At 41.8% G+C, this 25,257-nt stretch overlaps 2 protein-coding genes across 2 annotated transcripts; one reads left to right on the top strand and one right to left on the bottom strand.

Annotated features, from left to right (window-relative positions):
- Positions 1-8,958: 8,958 nt before the first annotated feature.
- Positions 8,959-22,544, bottom strand: LOC139442955 (adipocyte plasma membrane-associated protein-like). The gene is made up of 9 exons (XM_071223881.1): positions 22,435-22,544; positions 20,531-20,629; positions 19,392-19,507; positions 18,288-18,380; positions 17,368-17,484; positions 15,516-15,687; positions 14,160-14,294; positions 13,201-13,393; positions 8,959-12,523 (listed from the first exon to the last, which is right to left on the bottom strand). Exons 1-9 carry the CDS (start codon positions 22,533-22,535, stop codon positions 12,308-12,310), a joined length of 1,242 nt encoding a protein of 413 aa, XP_071079982.1. The 5' UTR covers positions 22,536-22,544; the 3' UTR covers positions 8,959-12,307.
- A 634-nt stretch (positions 22,545-23,178) lies between these two features.
- LOC139444323 (uncharacterized) lies at positions 23,179-24,435 on the top strand. The gene is made up of 3 exons (XM_071225261.1): positions 23,179-23,227; positions 23,687-23,784; positions 23,995-24,435. Exons 1-3 carry the CDS (start codon positions 23,179-23,181, stop codon positions 24,433-24,435), a joined length of 588 nt encoding a protein of 195 aa, XP_071081362.1.
- The last annotated feature ends 822 nt before the right edge of the window (positions 24,436-25,257 follow it).

Here is a 25,257-nt window from a genome sequence, read left to right as displayed (position 1 = left end):
ATAAAAACATGTGCGTTTACGGGATTCCATATGCATTGTTTAGCATCGTGCTGACAACAACCACTCAGAAAAACAACAAAATTACGCAATTATTCAACATTACGAAATGCCACGCCTGTCCGAAAATGAGCGTCGGCGAGCCATTGGTATGCTTGAAGCAGGATCGAGTCAACGTGATGTTGCAAGACAATTTAACGTCCACAGAAACACCATTTGGTGTTTATGGCAACGTTGGCAACAGACGAATGCAGTCAGAGACTATCTTCGGAGTGGCATCCACGCGTAACCAATAATCGACAAGACAACTGGATTCGAACAACACACCTACGAAATCGATTCCAGCCAGCAACAGTGACAGAAGCATCCCTGGCCTTCGACGAATATCTTCACAAACCTTACGTCGTCGCCTCAGATGTGCAGGGATTGTCGCCAGAAGACCCGCCAGACGTCCAATTTTGACAGGAAACCACCGTCAAGCACGTCTACAGTGGTGCAGACAGCGTCTGCGCTGGACGGCCATGCGATGGGGACAAGTTCTATTCACTGACGAGTCCCGTGTTCACCTCAGCCACAGCGATGGACGGATTCGAGTGTACCGACGTCGAGGTGAACGTTGCGTCAATCATTGTGTCATGGAAGAAGATCGGTTCGGGGGCGGCAGCATTATGGTATGGGATGGGATTACAGCAAGACAGGACCCGTTTGATAGTGGTAGAGGGAAATCTCAATGGACAGCGCTACCGCGAAGAGATCATCGGTCCTGTTGTTCTACCGTTTTTGCGTCGTCATTACCCAGGCATTACCTTTCAACATGACAACGCCCGGCCTCATATTGATCGACTTGTTTGGGATTCTCTTCAACAAAACAGCGTGAATGTCATCCCCTGGCCGGCTCGCTCCCATGATATCTCACCAATCGAGCACATGTGGGATGAGATGGATCGGCGCCTTCGACGTCAATCACGTGTTCCACAGACACTCCAGGAACTTCGAAACATGCTCAAGCAGATATGGACAGATATTCCACAGGACTTTGTTTGACGCCTGGTTCATTCCATGAACTGAACCCTCGTTAGTTCGGACCCCTTTAATCTGGAATCTCCGTAATTCGGACGATTGCTGCTAGAAGTGCTTCCACAACAAAGTGATATTACTCCATGATGCGTTGATACCGAACTGTGTTAACTGGATGATAAACAGGAACACAAATGTTATTGAGGTTTCACTGTAGTCCCTGAGGTTTTAGCTCACATTGAAAATGTCAGGGTGTTTGGGTCTTCGTCCATCAACCTGACCGTCAGTCCATCTGTCCGTTACCACTGAAACTTACAATATTATTTCCAACTCTATTTAACATATCAATATCATTTTCACATAGCATGTTCTACACGTCCGTGTCTACAACTAAGTAAATTTATCAAATGAAACATTCGAAGTGACAAACGCGGCGGTTTAATTTAGCGAAAAACAACAACCTTCGCTTCAGTCTAATCTCAGAAACCCTTTGACGTAAAGTTTTAGAATTTGAGAGGTTGTTCATAAGATCGTTCTTTACAGTGAAGTTGTTTTTATCATTTTGGAAGAAAAAACTGTCGACACAGCACTTATCAGAAATAAGGTCTTTGCAATCTTTTGAATATTCAGTTTTTGTCTACTAAGCGTACTGTTCATTTCTTAAGCACCCGTTTATAGTATAAAGTGTTTATTCTTGCATATGATTGGTTGATTTTGAAGGTCAAGGTCAATACTTATGAAATTAGAATGCTTAATGCTTATAGCTTCAATAACTTGATAGTTTATGATAAGGTATTCACCAAACTATGAACACCTGTATTCCCCAACAAGGCCAGTTGAAGTTGAATGAGCTTTTTATACAAGTACATGTATAAGGTCATCAAAATTTAAAAAAAATAGAAAACATATATGTGAACATATGTATGTATTTCAAGAATTGTTTGGATATGAGAAAACAGGAATTATTAATTACAGAATAACCTTTGATATGATAAAGGTAACCCATTTTAATAGCATTAATCCAAAATATTTTATCAATATTTTATCAAAGCTTTGGTGAAGAGATACTTCCAGTAACATGAATAAATTCGCTTGCATCGGTGGCTGAGTAGGTTAGATCACTGAATTTGTGTGCTGGCGATTAGGTGCCTCACTCTGGCAGTATAGGTTCGAGCCCCCTCTTGGACTCAACCCAAAACAGTACTAGAATCTCAAATATAACATTTGTTACATTTGACCACTTTCTAAATTGAATTGTGTATTCATAGCTTTCATCCATGGGAGCCATGCCAATTTACACTTGTCAGAGGGGTACACAAAGTACGTGATCTAGACCACCAGTTGTCGGACTTCCATTTTTGTGGAAGCCTCGGAGGCTGAGTGGGTCAGATCGCTGACCGTGTGTGCTGGATCGGGTGGCCAGGCTTTGCAGCTCGGTTGTATGACATTGTATTGAAAATATTTTAGCTAACGTTGCTATCAAATGACAAGCTCTGTCTCATATATATAATTTTTTAACAAATAATAATGTGTTTATTCGTTTGGCAGCATCTTATATAGGTCAGTGAATCATAAGACATCCTTAGGGCAAAGGTCTTGAGTGACATATCAGGCCATGATCACAGTAAAGGTCAGTGTAAAATGAGATTATTACTTTCTGGTAACTGTTTCTTGCAGATATTTTTAAGTCTTATGTACGGCGTGGTTATATGGTTTGAAGACGTACTCTGAAAAAAGAATGGGATTATGAAATATAAATGTTAATACCAAGTATTAGAATAAAAATTAGTGTTGACGACAAACATCCTTTGCAAGAACGTTTAGAATGCCTTTAAAACTTCACACTAAAACATATCCTACAGTTTGCATGTTACGCGCGCAGTAGCGCCACACACGTAGGGTGTCATTCCTGATTTTAACACTATCAAGGAAGGTCGATTAGTGTCCATGGACCGTTATTTCTGTCATTCTTATGGATTCGTTTATCATACAGTCATGATGTACTTGAATTCATTGATTGTTTGTGTATGAACTAGAGATGGCGCGTCTACAGGCAATTGGCATGCTGGAAACTGGCAGACGACAGCATGCAGTGGCCGATACGTTCAATGTTTCAGGGGCGTCGGGTAGCCTAGTGGTTAAAGCGTTCGCTCGTCACGCCGAAGACCCGGGTTCGATTCCCAACATGGGGCCTACCTTTAGAATACAGTACCACAAACTTTTCAAACACGTGATCATACCCTATGACGTAATTTGTAGTATTTTGTTGCCAGTCACACCGGCGAAACAATGCCCTGTGGCGTCAGGGGTCATCGAGTGTGCATAAGCTCCTCCCAGTGATCTACCATCTCTACACGAAATGTCATTGAATACGCCAAGCGCTGTGGAGAGTTTTGAATATTTGTTTACTGAATATAGCCTGCGGCGGCGCATGTTATAGCAAGCGCTTGTTTACGAAAGCACTTTTATTTTTTATATATTTTTTATTTCGTTTTTCTCGTAATTGAAGTGGCTAAAAGGGTTATAAATGGGAACTAATATACATATATTATTTTTCCGGTGCATTAATTTTCATTATTATGCACAAGAATGTAGTTTGTTAGGGATATTTACTATTTAGTGGTGCTGAACACATCCAAATGTCGCCAGTGTTAGGGTAGGTTACCCCGAACTCTATTCTTAGCCCTTGGATCCCCTTTACGATAAATCACCCCTTTACGATCATTAGGGTTAGGAACCCGTTTAGTGGCTATTAGATTACCCTAAGTCTATCCTTAACCCTTGGATCCCCTTTACGATCAATCACCCCTTTACGATCATTAGGGTTAGGGGCCGAGGTACTCGTTTAGTGGCTATTATAGATTATATAGCGGCTCCTTATATTCTTCCCACAAAAACGTCGAGTAAAAAGGATGAAATGGTTTTGTGTCGAATATTTTGGCTACTGGAAACTGTCCTGGAACATTCACACAAGCCACTTTCACCGGCTACATTTTTCAGTACAGATTCAAAAGCGAACTCACCGTTGTGTCGTCACTAGTCATGCTTATTCCTCCATCGTTCCTTACTATTATCCACATCATCCTTACAGTGTTCCCTACCACACTTTTCTGTCACAAAAATACCCGACGAATTATTAAATACCATATCATTCATGCGAACTCGCGAGTTCGACGTCTGACGTCTGACGCCTGGAGCCGTTTTCAGTTCACGGCATATCGGCTCATTCCTCACCACCCGGTATCTTGTAGATTACGGAATGGGACGAGTGTGCTAAATGGCATCGGGATCATTCGTAAGTGTCCGCAGACTAAAGTCACGAGACACCATGCCTACCCGTAACCTTCGTAAGTGTCCGTCACCTATTCGACCCTTTTCGTTCTGTTCCGTAACGTCATAGCAATGACTAGGTAAATTTGAACTGCGTTTAACAGTGTGGACGTAGCTCAGTCGGTTAGCTGTCAGGCAAACAATCCGAAGGTCGCGAGTTCGCGTCCGACGGATTCTCACTAAAACTGGTTGCTTGTCTTGTGACATGTGACCTACGGCAGAGATCGTCCTAATGAGAAGTTGTGGTACTGTATTCTAAAGGTGCTCCGTAAAACCTCACTCATTCACTCAATGTTTCAGTATTTGATTAGCAGACTATCGCACAGATACCAACAAACCAAAAATGTTTACGATCGAGCCCGTCCAGGGCGTGCCAGGTCAACATGAGCTCAAAATGGATTGATCCGAAAAAAGGCTCTACGAAATCGAGCACAAACGGCAAATCAAATTGTCGCAAACGATCATGGACTACTGGGGTACAAGTTACGGGCGAGACGATTAGAAATCGTCCACATGCTGCTCATCTTCACGCCCGACAGCCACGTCTTGTCCCGACCCTTACAAATTGTCAACAGACGTCAGTTGTGTACACGACGTCGAAACTGGGGCCACGTGTCGAGTCCCAATAGGCTTTGCACTTCTTTGGTAGACGTGGTCGTGTCTGGCGACGTCGAAATGAACGTCAAGCCAATGTCAACCGGAAATCTCACGACAGATTTGGCGGTGGGTTGGTAATGGTGTGGGGTGAAATCGTCATATGGTCACCTCCAGCAGGTGAAATGTGAGGTGAAATGGGGTTTAACGTCGCGTCCAAGATTATTGCACGTATATAGCGACGTGCATGTACGTGTGTGTGTGTTGTGTGGCTGCTTGTACTAGTCCGGACTGATGCCGATTTATAGTGCTAGCTCACTGAGATACCATGCCGCAGTCTAACATGAATACCCCACTCAGACACAGTATACTGACTCCGAGCCGACCAGTCCTTGTTTTAGCCCCTTAATGCCGAGCGCCAGACAGGGTAACAACAAGTACCATCTTTTAACGTCTTTTGATATGACGCGGCCGGGGATCGAACCCCGGACCTTCCGCTTTCCGGGCGGACGCTCTACCACTGGACTACGGAGGCAGTCCCACCTCCAGCAGCACAACACCCGTAGAATGCAATGGCCAGCAATGACCCTTACCTTTCCCCCATTGAACACGTCTGGGACATGATAAGGGGACATGAGGGTCAACGTCATAGGCCGTCGACCACGTTTGTTGTACTTGACCAGGCGCTGCATGAGGAGAGGGAAAGAGCCTCCCTGAAATCGCCATTGGGAGCCTCATACGCAGTCTGACTTGTGGAGTGAATTAGGCTTAATTTCCCATCTTACTCCTACCGTCCTTCAAGATCACTAGGGGGGCACGGGTGGCCCAGTCGTCTAAGACGCCGCGAGTTGCGTCCTTTAGGCACGCCAGAAACCTATGATTGTGGGTTCGAATCCCGGTTCACCCCAATTATGTTTCTAGGTTTGTCAGCACCATATCCGTGCTCGTGGGTTTCACCGAAAGTGGTAAACGTCTGAGACCTGCATCACTTGGGGCTTTCCCCCCACCTAAAGCTGACACGCCGTGATATGACTGGAATACTGTTAAAAGCGGCGTTAAACCCATCTCACTCACTCAAGATCACTAGCGACCATAACATCTTCTGTCATGCTTCATAACCGGGTGTAATGTGTTCCCAATTCGTTCATCATTATCATACAACTATTACTAGAAACTAATATCTCTTACAGTTTTGCAAATTCTAAGTTATTTTCGAGTAGCCCCTTGCCTTTTGAAGAGTATATATGACAACTGGTGACGACAATCTTAGAACAGTATATATTACAGCTATATTTTCCTCCATACATGGAGTTCCCGTAAGGGACATGGCGTATATGCCGTTTAACCCTCGGGAATGTTCTCGAAATACTTGTAACAGCTACTTAAGGTCAAATTCACTCTCAAGGTTTTGTAGAGAAAACATATATGTCAAAAAGTGTTTAATGAAGTGATTGTTGTCATTGAAGTGGTTAGGTCTGAGTGTTCTTCATTGAATGCCAAGGTCACTTGTGTGGTCATTTGTAAATGTAATTCTGCTTCTGCATGTACTGGATGAATTGAGGGTCAAGGTCATTTATCCAGCAGTGCACACAATTTTCTTATTAAGGTAGAGGCATTGAATTTTAATCTGGTTTGTGGTGGTTGTTAGTTTGATGTTTAAGACCGCACTCAGCAATATCCCAGCTATATCACGGTGCCTGTAAATAATCAAATCTGGGACCCGACAATCCAGTGATTGACATCATGAGCATCCATCTACGCAATTGGGATATAATGATAAGCATCAACGAAGTCGGCAAGCCTGGCCGCTCGATCCCGTTTGTCGCCTGTCAGGACCAAACAAATGGTGATGGTATCAGACAGGAAATGCAAGCACTGATTTCTTGGGCATTCTAGGAATGTTTGTTTGTTTGTTGTTTAATGCCTCGCTCAGCAATATTACAGCTATATGACCGTGGTCGATAACTACCAGACAATCTAGTCATTGGCATCATGAGCATCAATCCACGCAATTGGAATACGATGACATCCATTAACCAAGTCAGAAAGCATGACCACCCGAACCCCCTTAGCCCCCTTTCATAACAGTGTCGGGGGCACGGGTGGCCCAGTCGTATAAGGCGCCGTGATTCGCTGTGCAGAGTTGCGTCCCCTGGACATGCAAGAAACCTATGGTTGTGGGTTCGAATCCCGGTTCGCCCCGATTATGTTTCTAGGTTTGTCAGCACCATACCTGTGCTCGTGGGTTTCACCGAAGTGGTAAACGTCTTAGACCTGCATCACTTCGGGCTTTCCTCCCACATTAAGCTGACACGCAGTGATATAACTGGAATAATGTTAAAAGCGGCGTTAAACCCAACTCACTCACTCACTCATGACAGTGTCAGTGAAAGGGCTGCATGCTTCTGCATTTTCTTTCCAACACGTTTTTAGTTTCAAATAATTATGGCAAGGCGTTTTGTATTACCTCATCAGCCTGTCGGGTCACAATGTTCACAGTTATCATCTCCTCCCACTGGCGGTCAATCGTCAGATGCGATATAATCACAATAACATTTGTCACTGAAAATAGATCTCCATACTTGTGAACACTTTATGATAAATTCCTTACATGTCTGGCTCGTGGGGGTGTACAGAATTTTTGGGCTTAATGTTCATGTACACGCCCTTGACCTTGGGTCTCTTGGTTTACAAGCCCTATCAGCTTGTAACATCCAGGACACTTCACACATGTGAGGTGAGGTGAGGTGAGGTGAGGTGAGGTGGCGTCGATGTTACGAGTTCAAGATTATTGCACTTATATAGCGACATGCATGCACATGTGTCTGTGTGTCTGCTTGTACTAGTCCGGGCTGATGCCAATTAATAGTGCTAGCCCACTCAGATACCATGCCGCAGTTTAACATGAATACCTCACTCAGACACAGTATACTGACTCCGAGCCGACCAGTCCTTGTTTTAGCCCCTTACTGCCAAGTGCCAGACAGGGTAACAACAAGTACCATCTTTTAACCTCTTTTGGTATGAGGCGGCCGGGGATCGAACCCCGGACCTTCCGCTCTACCACCGGACCACGGAAGCGGTCTAATGACACATGTAACCATAGTCCCCAGCGCTATTCCTTGTCACAATAGGTGGATAAACTAGATAAGGGGGTCTGACTCTGTGACTTGGCTGACTGTGTGTCATTGTGTGTGCACCCGTGGCATTGATGGTGCTCATGTTTTACAGTCCTAGTTTTCCTGGTCCAGCTGTAATTTAGTTGGAATATTGCTTAATGCAACGTTAAACAAATGTCATTTGCATACAAAAAACTACACCATTATTAGAAAAAAATATTTTTAATAACTGAAACTTGCTTAAATGTACATTAGATTTGCCTGTGAATAAAATTTTGTTCTATGGGGTTTTCGATCTTGTTACACATTCTTATAAATATTTTGTTCACACAGTAAATATTCTTAAAGTGTATTTATGTAAGAACGGTTCATATAATGGCCCTCCCTAATATATCAATGCGCAACAGCACTTACAATGTAATAATTTTACAGGAACCTTTAGAACTTTAGAACTACCAACTCTGATATCAGATCTTTTAAAGCAAATTATCTCAAAATAACATATACATAAAAACAACAACAAAAATACTGACTCTTTTATAACACTGGAATGAAATCAAGTGGCATTAGTATGACACAACTATATAAATATTTGATAACAAACAATACTTTATTCTACCATGACTGTCCATCAGAAGATATGATGTACTCAAATATTATCTATTTGTTTAGTCATCTCTTCTCTGGAGTTGACTGTCACTGTATGGCTGGAATGCTGCCAATACAACAAGTCTGCTGGAGATGATGTACATATACCAACAGTTTACACTACCAACTACACTCTTCCTGTTAGTCCAGTCAAACAAACACAGTATTCACCAGTCAGTCATTCCGCTACCTATTCGGATGACTTTGACATCTCTGAAGACCCGTGGTTGAATAGGTTTTCAGCAACCCGTAATAGGCGACCATGCTTGTCATAAGAGGTGACTAACGGGATCAGGTGGTCAGACTCGCTGACTCGGTTGATACATGTCACCGTATTCCAATTGCGTGGATCATGATGTCAAATCACTGGATTGTCTGGTCCAGACTCGATTATTTTCAGACCGCTGTCACATAGCTGTAATATTGCTGAGTGCGGCTTTAAACAACAAACAAACAAACAAAAGTGATATCTAATGAGTTGCACTATCAAATCTACAGTTAGCATAGCTGTAAACACTTATAAATCCAAGATTTGGAACTTTTAATGCATTGTTTTAATGATAACTAAGCACTATAACGTCTACAGTCTGCTTTGTTCTACCGAGTGCTAAATTCTCCATGTAAAACATACAAGCTGATTAGATATTACTGTCAAACAAAAGTATAGGGAATCTACAGTTGGTACAGCTATAAATAGCGCTTATTTCAACATTTGAAACCTCATGAGGAGCCACTGTTCCAAATGTAACCAGAAGTATCAAATTCACAGTTACCATAGATCTTAACTGAAAACACAATAGCTTCATCAACTGAATGCATCATGCTTGTTTCCATACACCGTGATATAACACATCTTTTTTTCTCAACTGGTCCATGTATACGACAATCTCATTAAATTCAGATCTTAGTTCTCGCTTTCCGCTGAACAAAGATCTGAGGACATCCCATTACGGGTCACATCAGACCGACCTTGTGCGAACTTTGACCGATCAATGAGTGACCAATCAGAAGGCAGCTTTCTCGTGCTTTACGGCACTAATTTCAAATTGGCGACTTCGCTTCGAAACATATTTTGACAAATTCCCATTTAAAAATTTGAAACCTGAACAAAAATCATTCTGGAATGGCTAATAGATGGTCTAGATTGTAAGGATTCAGTCGTTAAACCCATAACTATTGTTCGAAATAACCTATGTTAAAGTTTTCGATGTTGCATGATTAGAAATCACATTCCGACTGTCACTTTCATAACCTGGTAAGCGACGCACTGATTGGTGGGATGAAAGGTCGTTCTGACGTGACCCCTAATGGGATGTCCTCAGATCTTTGTTTAGCGGTAGCGAGAACTAAGGTCTGATTTTAATGAGATTGATGTATACAACTACACTGCATCTATTGGGCTATAAGATGCATTCAGGTTAATACTGGTTTCAAACTGTTAGGAAACTTACATAAACTATAGCTTATAAAACACTGAATCTAACGAGTACAGGAATGATATGGTTATAATTTTAATTATTTTAAATTTCTTAGCACCAAGACAATGAATATGAAACAAAAATGACTTCCTTGCAACATTGAAATCATTCTGCAACAAATCTGACCACATTTATGTGCCCTGTAATAATCACTGATATGCTGATATAACAAAAGTACCTGGATAATGCAAGACAGATGCCATGGTACATCACAGCAGCCTGTACATACTAACAGCTGAGTCGTGAAGTACAATGAGTGAGAGATTAGGGTTTTATGCTGGATTTAGAACTATCTGAGCAATATCATGGCAGGGGACACCAGAAAAATGTATCAAACACAGCAGCCATGGGGATGGAAACTCATACCTTCGGCATGACAAACAAACAATTTAACCATCGGGATACCCCACTGTCCCCCTGTAAATAAGGGTGTGTCAAGAAGCCAATTGAACCAGAATTACAGGGTTGGGGTGCCAGTCAGGAACTAGAGTTGTGGAATGTCACATAAATCCTGACAATCTTACCAGTATGACTGTTCATATTGTCGACCACTAGGATTGTCTGGCCCAGAGTAATTCACATCTAGGGCCATGTTACTAGACATTGCTGTAGTACTTGAGGCCATGATATAGAACACTATTCACTCACTCACTCACTCACTCAACAGGGCTCCTTCACAAATCTTACATCATTACATGACATTGCCCAACATTATTACACTCAACAAAATTCAAAAGCACCTTATTATTCCAGATCAATTTTCTGACAAACAAACAGAAACATGCAGAATGTCAATATATAACAGGAAACATACCAGGATGGTATTTCGTACTGACTAAAAGGAAACAGTGGAAGTTCATACAATCTAAAGATTGAGAATCACTGAGAATCTCCTCACAACATGTGTGGCAATACTCCATAACAGACAGATAGTCTCTGTGGAACTACTGAATGGTCTAAGTTCATACAATCTAATGATGACGTCTGCTCACTGAGAATCTCCTCAGAACATGTGTGGCAATACTCCATTTCATACAGGAAGTCTCTGTGGACCTACTTTGTTGGCAATTAAGAAAATATAATTATTTTGGCATTTTGTTTAATCATATGATATGTATCATGTGCCTCACACCAGAACAAGACACTTGGATGTTCTAGTCACAGTCATTGCATGTTAAAGTAATTAAATACTCAGAAGGAACATTTCTTGTCTGATGGAAAGTCTGTGTTAGTATATTATATTACATGTGTGGTTGAGGTGATGGGGTAAATCCATAATGTTTGATAACAAATAGTGCCACGGCACTCTAGCTCACCTATATATGTGTCATCAGTCTAAATTGACTTTTCAAACTAGAGGCAACCAACCACTAAACAAAGACATTCAAACATTTTCCACATAAAGATTGAGGATTAACAACTAAACAGTAAATTCTACAGATTTGAATAAATATGATGGCATAAAATGAAAACATATACATGCTAACGTTCAGTTTTCCTCAGTCTTGTAACTTTAGACGAGTGATCAGTACAAAGCATGGTTGAAGTACAAGGGTCAAATCAAAGTAAAAACTTAAACTGTCACAAAAAGTGCAGCATGTATGCAAGTCCCACTTGTTACTAAACATGTACCAAATTTCATTATATTTTGCATTATTATAATTAGGCTTAGTAAGGGCCATACTTGTCATGTATTTATACTGGTATAGATATATATATGTACAGTTGGTCTTTTTTTAAAACATATTTGCTGTTATGATCTATGAACTGGCACAAAATGAAACCATCACAAAACCATCATAAACATATCAAGGTGTTTCATAGGGGTAGAGCAGGCATGGGTGGCCCAGTCGTCTAAGGGAGTTGTGTCCCTTGGGCATGCCAGGGATCTATGATTATGGGTTTGAATCCCGGTTCGCTCCTTTGGATTTCAATAAAGTGGTGAATACTGGACAACTGTTCAAAACAGCATTAAAACCAACTCACAAACTCAATCAATGATAAAGGTAGAAATATCAGCTGAAAAGTTTCATTGGAATCCAAAAGGTCATTAAAGTCTACAGAGGGCATATCAGCATCACTGGCACAAGATAACCCTATAGCAAACAACTCCAGAAAACTATATCAGTTTCCAGTTTTCTTCAAGCGCAGTCTGCTCAGGAATGGAAGATTGTAAGATCCAAGGTAGAGAACTCCATCCTTCTCCTCGACTTCACTGACTGAGGGCACTACAGTTCCCGTCGGGTCATGTAGACTTTGTACAATCTGGCCTGCCTTGTCCACCTCCAACAACAGGCCGTACTTGGGGACAAGTCGGACAATGGTCTCTTGAGAAACAATCTAATAATAAAACCAAACAATTCAGATGACAACTATGTAAACAGGTATGCCTTATTCTGATACAAGGTGATGTCTTGAAGTTATATTTTGAATCGATCAAAACATCGCAGCTGTCCACTACCTTAATTGTAGATAGTGCTTTCTATAAGACAGATTTTGAGTTATGCCCTGGAAATCCAATAACAGATGGACTGATAGACATCCTAATCTCAAAATATTTAAGATTAAATGAATCTGACACACAGCTCAACTCAGTAATACCACTGCTGCAGTGACCTGCCTAAAGTTGTACAATGATGGTTAATATTAGTGTGTAATGCAGAATAACGAGCAACACTGCTTCTTTGAAAGCTTCAATAACTATATACAGTCTACTTTTCTTCAGGACCTGCTACAAACTCCTGAAAGGGACTGGTCATTAATAAAGAGGTGGGGATGGGGCGGGGTTGGTTGGGGTTGGGTGGGGTTGGGTGGGGTGGGGTGGGGTTGGGTGGGGTGGGGTGGGGTGGGGTGGGGTGGGGTGGGGTGAGCATGACCAGAACACGATTCCCTTACTCATCCATCTGCAGAATGCATGTATTTGTGCATTTCAGAATTCAACAAATCAGGAGCAGATTACATTTGACTATTTGTATGCCGTCTGCTACCTCAAAGGGGAGATAACTGTGTCACCGTACCTTTGTGATGAGGCTTCTCAGCCAGGGTTTGTCGGATGTGAAGTCCAGCATGGAGAACTTTTCCGCCCTGCGCACCGTTGCAAAACCCACCCAGAATGTGCCCCGGCGGTTGCGCCGGATGTTGTCAGGCAGTCCAGGCAGGTTGTCCATGAACACTTCCTTTTGGCCTGCCTTGGATCCCTTTAACCAGTATCTGAGTGGAAGGAAAACGAAGATGGACTGTGGGGCTCTGAACTAAGGTGGACATAACTCTGGCAATGCACCGCTATAAGAGTCAAAACAGGTAAAACAAATTAATATTGTCCACATGTGTATGTGCTCATAACACAACATCTTGTACTTCGCGATGCAACAGTTTCTGTATCAGCATCGAGAGAATAACGGCAAAAAAAAACAAAGTAAAAATCAGAGTTACATCCCTTATCCGAATATCATTCCTTACAGCAAGGATTGTTTTATGAAACGGGAAATTCATTACTTTTGTTTTCAAAGCAGTGGATATAAAACCTTTTTAATTCCTGAGTGGGCAGTAAATTTAGGACTAGCAAGAGAATTTTACAGAAATGGGTAGTATCAGTGTACCAGGACAATTTTCATTACTCTAAACACTATATATATTGGTCAGTTAAATACCCCTGGTTGTGAGTGAGTGAGTGAGTTGGGTTTAACGCCGCTTTTAACAGTATTCAAATTTTATCACGGCGTGTCAGCTTAATGTGGGAGGAAAGCCTGAAGTGATGCAGGTCTCAGACATTTACCACTTCGGTGAAACCCACGAACCGGGATTCGAACCCACAATCATAGGTTTCTGGCATGCCCAAGGGACGCAACTCTGCACAGGGAATCGCGGCGCCTTAGACGACTGGGCCATACCCCTGGTTGTCAAACATGAGAAACTCTTGAGTTCTGACAATATCATCCATATGTAACCTGTTGTCATGTGATGTTTCACAGCGTACCTCCAAATCCTCGCTTTTGTAGTTTCGCAGACGAGCAGAAACTCCTCGTCTGAGGAAAGCTGGACACCATTAGCGAATGCAAGGCCTTCCATCAACAGTGACATTTCATGGGTTGTCGGGTTGAACGACATCACTCTGAAAGAGACATGCTTGTGTCAATAATATTAAAAGCAATATGGCCATAACATGGGTCGGTAAACAAAAATTTCATCCTCCCTTGAAGATATTTTGCTCCAATAAATCGAATTACAATGTTTTGCAGATCATTGTGACATCATCAGTTACCTTGATGTCTAAACCAAATGGTGAAGCCCATTTCTGGTGTCCCCTGCCATGATATTGCTGGAATATTGCTAAAAGCGGCGTAAAATCATACTCACTCACTCACTCTAAACCAAATGACATCACTTATCCCTCTGCCACTGAAGCTGTTTAGGTCTACTTCTTACACTCAAGGAACCGGTTGTTACAGTTTACAAATTAAAAAATTGGGAAGAATGATTTTGGATGCCCTCATGTCTTTTTATATGAAACATATCAACACTTGTGAGATAAATATTTAACAATTATCTGCAAGCCATGGAGGTTTTAACTTTTATCGACTTGTGTTGAAATATTTGCTATCAAAAGACATGAGGGTGAGTATCTTTCTATCCTTAGCAATGTAAATTTGTTTTCTATAGAACTTGATCAATCAATCAATTTTTTTTCAGACATATAACAACTGCAACATTAGAATAGTCTCACATTAGAATATTCTACGAAGTGCCTTCACAGATAAGAGGATTGTACGATAATGGAAAATTAATATTTCTGTGCCCTTTTCCACAAAGTGATTTTAGCGATAACACCGTCATAAGTCTATGTTGTAGTATATGAGTTACAAAGATCTTATTGCTAAGATGCCTTTGTGTAATGGGGGCCTGTACAATAACACTGGACCTGTGAAGATCCAGGTTAGAATAGGTCTTCAGAAACCCATAAATGCCGTAACAGTCGATTAACTATGCTTGTCGTAAAAGGAGACTAACAGGATCAGGTGGTCAGGTTCGCTGACTTGGTTGATGCATGTCATTGTATGCCAATTGCGTAGATCGATGCTCATGATATCACTCACTGGATTTTCTGGTCCAGACTTGATTTTTTACAGACCGCCGTCACATAGCTGGAATATTGCTGAGTGCCGCATTAAACAACAAACAAACAAAAGTGATATCTGATGAGTAGCACTATCAAATCTACAGTTAGCATAGCTGTAAACACTTATAAATCCAAGATTGAATATTGCCGAGTGCGGTGCTTAACAACAAACAAACAAACAAACAAACAATAACTCTGTATCCCACTCAGACCAACCTTCCTGTTTCCTCAGCCTCCATGATACAGTATCTGTTCTCTCTTCTCCCCCACCTTGTGCTGGAGTCACTGAAGTAAATAGTTCCATCACTTGCAACGTCAAGGTCATTCAGAAACTGCGGCTTCTGACCATTGATAGGGTCTTGTGAAGAGTAGATCTGATGAACATCGCCTGAAGTAGAGTAAGTGTGTTAATTGTTTACCTTCTCCAGACAAGGTCACTGCACAGTACTGTCCCTTGTGTCAAAGGGGGCATGGGTGGGGCAACAATTCACTGTGTAGTGTTACCTCCCTTAGGCATTCCAGAATCCTATGATCGTTGGTTCAAATCTAAGATTCATTTGGATAATGATTTTTCGGTCTGTCAGCACCATACCCCAGCTAGTGGGCTTCACCCGAACAATAAAGCAGCTGTGTTTACTGTCATATATACACCATGTTTACTTCAGGGGTAAATTTGTCTGTCGGGGTCAACAGCAAAACTGTTGTTGTGTTGACATGAGTCTTAAAACAGGTGGGGCATTAAATTCTGGTCTTTTCTATCTGACCATGGAAAAATATGTCGTTCAGATTGAGAATGTGACAAAGACATAAACTATTAGAAGCTATTAATTGTAGCATGATTTCACCTAGAGAGAGTAGAGTAGGGCCGATAGTGAAGGGGAGGACTAGATGTGAGAGTCTAGTGAGTATGGTTTTTACGCCGCTTTTAGCAATATTCCAGCAATATCACGGCGGGGGACACCAGAAATGGGCTTCACACATTGTACCCATGTCGGGAATAGAACCCCGGTCTTCGGCGTGACGAGCGAACGCTTTAACCACTAGGCTACCCGACTGCCCTGTGAGAGTCTAAAACCTAACAGACTCACATGCTCCTTGCGTAAATGCCAGAAATCCATACTAATGGATGTGTATATGTATATTACTCCACTTTTGATAAGGATATCTTTATCTTTCCATGATACACAACACTTATTCTCATAACATGTCAAGTGTATATTTACAGACATATCTGATTATCCCTATCAATAGTCTGGAGAGATTGAAAGATCAGCTTTGCCAGGGACTCAAGACTCCACTCCAGTTCCTGGGTGCTGCCGACTTCTATGCAGGGTTTGAGTAAACAAAGACTCCTCAGAGACATTCAATTAATTAACAAGAGTTTGCCACTAATGTGGCTATATCCCCCGCCCCTGTTGCAGAATTTATGACATAATTAAATCTAAACAAACCCTAACCTTTTTTAACCGAGGTGGAACTTGTCATGGAAATTGTAAAAAAAGGAAGAGTTTAGAACCTGAGTCCATCTTGTTGCCATGGAAACATAAAAAATAAAATTTCTAAAATTTCTAAGTAGCACAAGGCCCCAATTCAGCATGTATCTGACAAACCTGCAAAGTTTCGTGAAAAAATATTAAACGGTTTATGAGTTATGCTCCGGAAACGAACCCTACCCTCACAGAACCTAAGTCCATCTTGTTGCCATGGAAACGTAAAAATAAAAATTTATAAAATTTCTAAATAGCAAAAGGCACCAGTTCAGCATGTACTTGACTTGAAAAAATATTGAACGGTTTCTGAGTTATGCTCCGGAAACAAAACGTGACGGAGGGATGGACAGAGCCCGTTTCTACTACCGGTGCTATTAGCTGAGACCAGTCAGTGCCTTCAGCCATGACCCTTGTTGTTTTGAGGTGTGTGACAAATGGGATGTGTAACCAATGGGAGGATACCAATCCATTCAGTCGCCTGTTACAACCAGCCTAGGTGTCAGGGACCTGCTCTGACATGGAATCTTGATGAGGTTTATCTTATAATGTATTGTCTCCTTGGTAACTGGCTCTCTCACCTGTTGCTACATTGACCTGGAAAAGGCCAAGGTAGGCGTCTGCTACAATAAGGTAGCCATCTTTGTTCAATCTCATGCCAAGAGGTCGTCCACATGTTGGCTCGTTCGCATAACCTCCTGCAATCAAATCCATACATCCATCAGACAGTTTGTATTTTGTTTTATAGGTTTGGCAAAAAATACAATCCGGTCTGGCAAGCACTCTCTCCTGCCCCTTGTACACGTCCATCTAGACTTACCACACGGCTCCCTGCCCAGTCTGGCTAGCACCTTCTCCTGCCCCTTGTACACGTCCATCTAGACTTACCACACGGCTCCCTGCCCAGTCTGGCTAGCACCTACTCCTGCCCCTTGTACACGTCCATCTAGACTTACCACACGGCTCCCTGCCCAGTCTGGCTAGCACCTACTCCTGCCCCTTGTACACGTCCATCTAGACTTACCACACGGCTCCCTGCCAAGTCTGGCTTGCACCCTCTCCTGCCCCTTGTACACGTCCATCTAGACTTACCACACGGCTCCCTGCCCAGTCTGGCTAGCACCTACTCCTGCCCCTTGTACACGTCCATCTAGACTTACCACACGGCTCCCTGCCCAGTCTGGCTAGCACCTACTCCTGCCCCTTGTACACGTCCATCTAGACTTACCACACGGCCTCCCTGCCAAGTCTGGCTAGCACCTACTCCTGCCCCTTGTACACGTCCATCTAGACTTACCACAGGGCTCCCTGCCCAGTCTGGCTAGCACCCTCTTTTGCCCCTTGTACACGTCCATCTAGACTTACCACACGGCTCCCTGCCCAGTCTGGCTAGCACCCTCTCCTGCCCCTTGTACATGTCCATCTAGACTTACCACATGGCTCCCTGCCCAGTCTGGCTAGCACCTACTCCTGCCCCTTGTACACGTCCATCTAGACTTACCACACGGCTCCCTGCCCAGTCTGGCTAGCACCCTCTTTTGCCCCTTGTATATGTCAAGGATCGTTCCATCCATGGTCCCAGTGTACAGGTGATCTACGGGGTAGAACATAACATACATATATCACAATCCTTCCTCTGTCCTCATGGTGTTTACATGTACCTATGGTAGAACCCAGATCTTCAGCTACCTAGGGAAGATATGTATCAACAAAAGTGTCTAATATGTCCAATATTCATATTCTAAATTCTCATGTTAGTTAGTGAGTATGGTTTTACGCCACTTTTAGCAATATTCGAGCAATATCATGGTTGGGGACACCAGAAATGGGCTTCATACATTGTACCCATGTCGGGAATCGAACCCGGGTCTTCGGCATCATGAGCGAACGCTCTAGCGACTAGGCTCCCCGACCGCCCCAAAATTCTTATGTTATTGTTTTCTAATTGTAGTTGGCCTCTTTCCAAACTTCATGTATGAATTAAATCCCTTCTGGTTAGTAATAATATTAAGTGTCCAGGCCTCAAAGTATAAATTTTCACCAAGTAGCTGTATGGCTACAAGTATTTTTTTTCCAGGTAGCCACTGGTAAAATCAAGAAGAATTATTGTAGATAGCCAAAAGCATTTGAAATTATCTTTTATCAAATAACTATTATAATAGCACTAGTGTTGGAATTGTATATCATTGGAAACTGTACTTGATTCTTGTTATTTGTGACTCAAACAATGATGCAATTTATGTTACTTGATTATTTAGGTATACTTTGCTTATTCAATAAGCTCTATCAACTGAAATAAAATACTACTTACATTAATATTTATCTATTTCTGTTCATTGTCGACTATAGGAGGTATTATACGTAAGTACTATTATTAGCAGACATGTTTTCCACAATCAGCTGTTATTAATTTTTGTGTATTCAAGTGTGAAGCAATAGAATTTAGTTGCCACAAGATATTTTTCAAGGTAGTCTTATGGCTAGCTCTGAATTTTAGACAGTAGACAGTAGACAGTAGACAAATTGAATTGGCGACCATTTTAGTCGCAACTTTGAGGCCTGACATCATATATCTTGACAACAATTGTCCTCGCTGGGCCATTACCTCCATCAAACACCAGTGACTCGGGTCCCTCAATGTTGTCCTCAAACAGATGCTCCGCCTCTGTCAGCCTGTTATTGGGGGTCAGGGCACCTGTCAGGGTGGGGCGAGGTGGAAGACTGAGGGCAAACAAGGAGTGAGAGTTACGGGGTCAGTTACTGACATTCAGCCCATCAGTCCACTACTCATGTTTGTCCATCTGGACTTACTACATGGCTATTATTGATGGTAACCTGTTGTCACATTCATTTATATTGCATGCTTTTTTGGTTTTGGTTTGGTTTGTTGTTTAACGCCGCACTCAGCAATATTCCAGCTTTATGATGTGGGTCTGTAAATAATCGAGCCTGGGCCAGACAATCCAGTGATTTACATCATGAACATTGATGACATGCATCAACAGAGTCAGCGAGCCTGACCACCCAAACCCGTTAGTCGCCTTTTACGACAAGCATAGTCGCCTTTTACGGCAAGCATGGGTTGCTGAAGACCTATCCTACCCCGGATCTTCATGGGTCTATTGTATGCATTGAATCTGGGCCAGTCACACCATAGGTTGATAGCATTTTCATCGTCAAACATCAAACGGGTACCGACCTGAGAAGATTCGGGGTAGAATAGGTCTTCAACAACCCATGTTTGCCGTAAAAGGTGACTATGCTTGTCGTAAGAAGTGATTGACGGGATCGATTGGTCAAGCTCGCTGACTTGGTTGATGCATGTCATTGTATCCGTATGCGTAGATCGATACTCATGATGTCAATCGCTAGATTGTCTGGTCCAGATTCGATCGTTTACAGACTGACGTCATATAGCTGGAATATTGCTGAGTGCGACGTTAAAAAACCCAAAAAACAAGCACACATTCAACATAGTGACAGAACCTGACCATCGATCCCCATTTTTTTATGACAAGCATGAGGTAGCGGGGACCTATTCTGACCCAAGGAATCTATGCCTATTCTGGGCCCTGTTCCACAAAGCAATTGTAGCACTAAGACAATCGTAACTCCCATACTTTAACATAGACTTACGACAATCGTAGCGCTACGATCACTTTGTGGAATGGGACCCAGGTACATAGTATGTATCATATGTCACCAGCTATCATCTACATCTTGCAATAGATATGAACTGTTTACCTGTATGGCAGCGGTTGTATCGGTGATGGCAGGATCACCAGGATGAGCACGGCACATGTAACACTTGCCAGGATGAATGCAGCACCAAAAGCCCCCCATCTTTGTGAGATACAAACACCGACATCAAACATCTTCCAGAAAACATGCTTATGATCATTATATCAACTCTAAGTTTGAGTTTATTGTACGATGTCTTAAGGGTGAGATCTGGGGATAGTTTCTAACAATCTTTCTTAACTTAAAGTTAGGGAAAATATGTCTCTATGGTTGGAGTCATGCATCCAACTTACTCATCAGTAGTGGTCTGGGGTAGGGCTGGGACGAGTCCAAATTTACTACCCGGGTACCCACCCCCCTTTTCCCCGACCCCACCCGGGTACCCGCTGTAGGTCTCAAGAGATAGGTACAAAATGTCCGATTGGGAAACATTTGACCGTATCCCTGTCAAAATGTATTTAGATACAGGTATAAAATGATCTGGCCATGCATACACTGAAGTTGACTGAAGTTTTATCTTTATGCAAACATATAAAGTCAGAAGGAATGTGTGCATAGTCGGAAAGAAATGTGAACATTTGTCACTTATAGTGTAACCATAGAGTTCTAGATATTTTTTGTCATTAAACTATATAATCACCTGAGTAACCACGGGTCCGGGTAGTGCTGTGGGTACCCGGGTCCTAGTCAGTACCCACCCGACCCGAGTACCCGAGTTACCCGTCCCAGCCCTAGTCTGGGGTATTATTATTGTTGACAGTATACTCATAAAAATATGAATGTGTAATTACATGAAACAAGTGTGTACATAAAAATGGTAGTTGTGTCTAAATTCAGGAACATGGAACAAACATTCTACACTAACAAACTTGTTGGTATAGAATATAAGCATAGACCATATATCGGCATATCGCGTCTGATATATAAGTTACATATGGCCCTGTGGTGGAAGACATGCACCTTATCAGAAGACAATTGTTCAAATATTTGTCCAACCAAATTTCAGTCATTAGGTCCATAGCGACACAAATGTGAGGAGTGAGTTCAACTGTAATGTTGTTGACATAATGTGACAAATATCTTGGCAACAGAGCAAAGGGAACAATTAAAAAACATTCATAACAAGAACATTTACAGTGAAACTATGAGATTCAATACAGAACAAAATGATTACATCAAATGTAAGAACAAAATCTGTACAATTACATGAACCACCAACGAAAGCATGAGCTTCATACAGTCACAACTTATCCAGGAAAAGCTATTTCCCTCAAATACATCTGCCATGACAAGGGTAGACAAGCTTGATAAAAGTCTGTACTATATTCTAAACGATCATAACGATTAGGGCTGGGACGCGTAACTCGGGTAGGTACTGAGTAGGACCTGGGGACCAACAGGACTACCTGGACCAGTGGTTAGTCTCGTGATATGTTGTTTAATGAAACAAATTATCTAGAACTCTATAATATACACTACAAGTCACTAATCATGCTAATGTTCGAATTTCTTTCTGAACATGCACCCTTCTGATTTATAATATGGTTGATTAAATATATAACTTAATTCAACTTCATTGTATGAATGACCAGATCGTTTAATACGTGTATATAAATACGCTTTGCCAGGGCTATGCTAAAAATGCTCCCAATCGGACATTTTGAGACACCTCTGAGACCTACAGTGGGTACCCTGGTTGGGTCGGGTAATAGGGGGATGGGTACACGGGTATTAAATTTGGACTCGTCCCAGCCCTAATAACCATAACATAGTATATAACAATAACAGATCAGACAAATCATAAAATTGTTTAACATCCGTAAAGATTACGTTGGTTGTTATACATTTGTTCGTATTATCATGCTTTGTCATTACCGGCTGATTGGAGGAAAATAATATCAGAATACCCTTGAGACGCCACTGTATTTTGCTTCGCATCGTCATCTGGGGATTCTCTTGCTTTATCTGTGTGAGAGTCGAACTTTCTCTGTCTTACGTTGGATTCCATGCTGCTCGGCAAACTTTCAAAGGGACACAACTCAACTTATATGAAAGATACCGCTAAACGTTATTTTTGTATTGCGTGTGTGACATTGACCCATATGGTTCTTATCTATATTTGTAATAAATGTACGAAATGCATTGTATTATCAAGCTTAAAATGCCATACAGTCTGCATAATTAAACAAGAGACCTCAAAAGCTCTATTGTAAAGGTTCTTTATTAAAGAGTTGAATTCCATCAGTATTTTCTTCTGTATCTGTACTTTACTAAAATCAACACATCTCATCTACTGGTAAGAACGATAGGATCCACTTCTGCAACTCAGCTCATTAAATCGGTGCACTTTATCTGCTTCAAAATATATTTAGCATAAAAAAAGAGTGAGTGAGTATGATTTTACACTGCTTTTAGCAATATTCCGGCAATATCACGGCGGTTAAAAGAAGGGAGGCAAAGAGCGATTGTATTTTGATGGAACCGGTTTATTTCTATGACATTTAATGAATCCAATTACCTCCCGTGGTACTATGACGTCACAATGACATGACGTCATCTACAATCACTCCGACATTGATTCTGTAATGTCAACACGCTCCAGTTTTGCTCAATGATTCTTTGCGAATCTTACCTTGAAGCAAGTGTTGAAAATGACGTTTTGTGGCCGCGACTGGCTCCGAGGAGCACGAACAGCTCCAGGTGAGTTTCATTTTACAGTTAATGTGATTTTTAAAAACGAGAAAATGATTTCATGTTTAAAAAAGGAATGTTATTTATCGTCTCCCTTCTCCAAACGTTTCTCCAAAGTCATGTGAGCGCTCATGAAGATATTTAATTGATGCCTCATGGAGAAGATTTTAGCGTAAAGTTTGTCTCAATGGATACTATTTAACGTACAAGTATAAAACGTCCACCGCCAAGAATAATAAGTCTGGATCTGCCGAAACAGATTCCATAATGAACAGGTTAAAAAGGAATGTGATTAGCTTGAAGGCAAACCCAAATATAACGAGTATCTTATTTTCAAACCTACTCCAAATTAATGTAATGCATTTGAATTTTATTGTGATTTGTCCTAACTTCCTGTATGACTGTATGACAGCGGGTTTGAATGTGAAGAGATGTAATTTAAAACTGTAGACTTACTTCAACTTCCAGACCTGCAGCATCTGTTCACCAGTGAACTTCTAGATGAGTTTGACGCTATCCGCCTTTGGCTCCATCTGATCCGGACTGCCATTCTCCAAGAAAATGAGGTAAGGACTACGGCCTGCATGATTAGGATGGTGTAGCATCATATTCCGATATTTCCTTTGCCCCTAAACGGACCTGGGGAGTAAACTTAATTTACTAAATATGTTTTTAGAACGTCATTCGTCCTCATATTAGTTTAAGTTAATGTATGTCATCGAACACGATTTAGTGTATGGATCTGTGCAATGTGTGTGTTTATTTCTTTATAACAGGTGACTGAGAGCAAGAGAGGCAAGCGACATCTGTGGATGTTACAGAGAGAGGTTGATTGTGGCTGGACACAAATGTCCAAACTTTTCCTCAGCAATGATCGCCACCCAAGCGTGCGCAACTCACTCATCGAAATCCACAACGCCGTCACATCGGCCGCCGCTCACTACAGGCTTTTGCGACTTCTCCCGCCACCCATCTTCGATCAGGGAGAACTTGTGCCCCCGACCCTGCCCCCAAAAGCCGGGAAGCTCAGGCGTTTCATCACCAGTGTCCGTACTAGACTGGCATCTATCACATTCAAAAACAAGGTGAAACCCACAGACGTTTCTGCTGACAAATCACATGTCAAAGACACACCTGGCCACAACTCTGTCTTTGGTCGTGTTGTGCAGTGTATCAGAAACATCGCCAGTAGCAAGAACCAGGTTCTCCCTGTGTGAAAACATCCACATGTATTGTAAAACCTATTGGAATTTCTGTATATTTAATTTGATTTGTTTGAAATTGTACATATTGTCTGACGTGATACATCCCTGTAAATCATGATGTTGTAATTCATTACATGGAAAACATTATACAACTTCTGTAAATCCTGTTTTATTTGTAATTTGAAATTTCTCTAAAGCATTACTATTTCATCATTCTAACAACCGAAGTCTGATATTGCCAGTTTGGTATATGCAGACATTAAATGGAATGAATGAAACGTGAGGTGGTTTGTTGTCTGTCTTCCTTGGCATGCACACAGTCAGATAGCCGTGTGTGGAGATTCCGTCCACTATTAAACTGTGTCTTGTTCAGAGACTGGCGTCTTATCTGCATGCAATAGAAAAAGTATTTCTGTACCTATGTGTGTAACATAAACGATTGTTAGTGTGGTCGTATAGCTGCTTCTAAAAAGAGGAAAGATATGCTGTAGGTGGGATGGTGCCATATATAGTAAGTACCTGAATGTCTTTGTAGAAGATGCGGAATTGGACGAAGACAAATAACATAAACTTGATAGTCGCTACACGAAGACGAACACTATAGGTAAACTGTTCATTTCGTCCATGTCACATGAACGAAACAGTGAATGAGTAGGGTTTTACGCCGCTTTCGGCAATATTCCAACTGAAATAACGACAGAGAAAACCCAGAATGGGTTCCACACATTGTACACATGTGGGATATCGAAGAGGAGACTTTGACTTGACGTGTCAATGCTTGTCAATGCTTGTCAACCAACCACAAGAAAAAGGCCTATTCCGATCAAATTGGAA

This window comes from Haliotis cracherodii, unplaced genomic scaffold (assembly GCF_022045235.1).
Source record: "Haliotis cracherodii isolate W230 unplaced genomic scaffold, xgHalCrac1.p SCAF_5, whole genome shotgun sequence".
Classification (NCBI taxonomy): Eukaryota; Metazoa; Mollusca; class Gastropoda; order Lepetellida; family Haliotidae; genus Haliotis; species Haliotis cracherodii.
The sequence above is the reverse complement of the archived record's forward strand: the minus strand, read 5'-3'. Positions and strand labels throughout refer to the sequence as shown.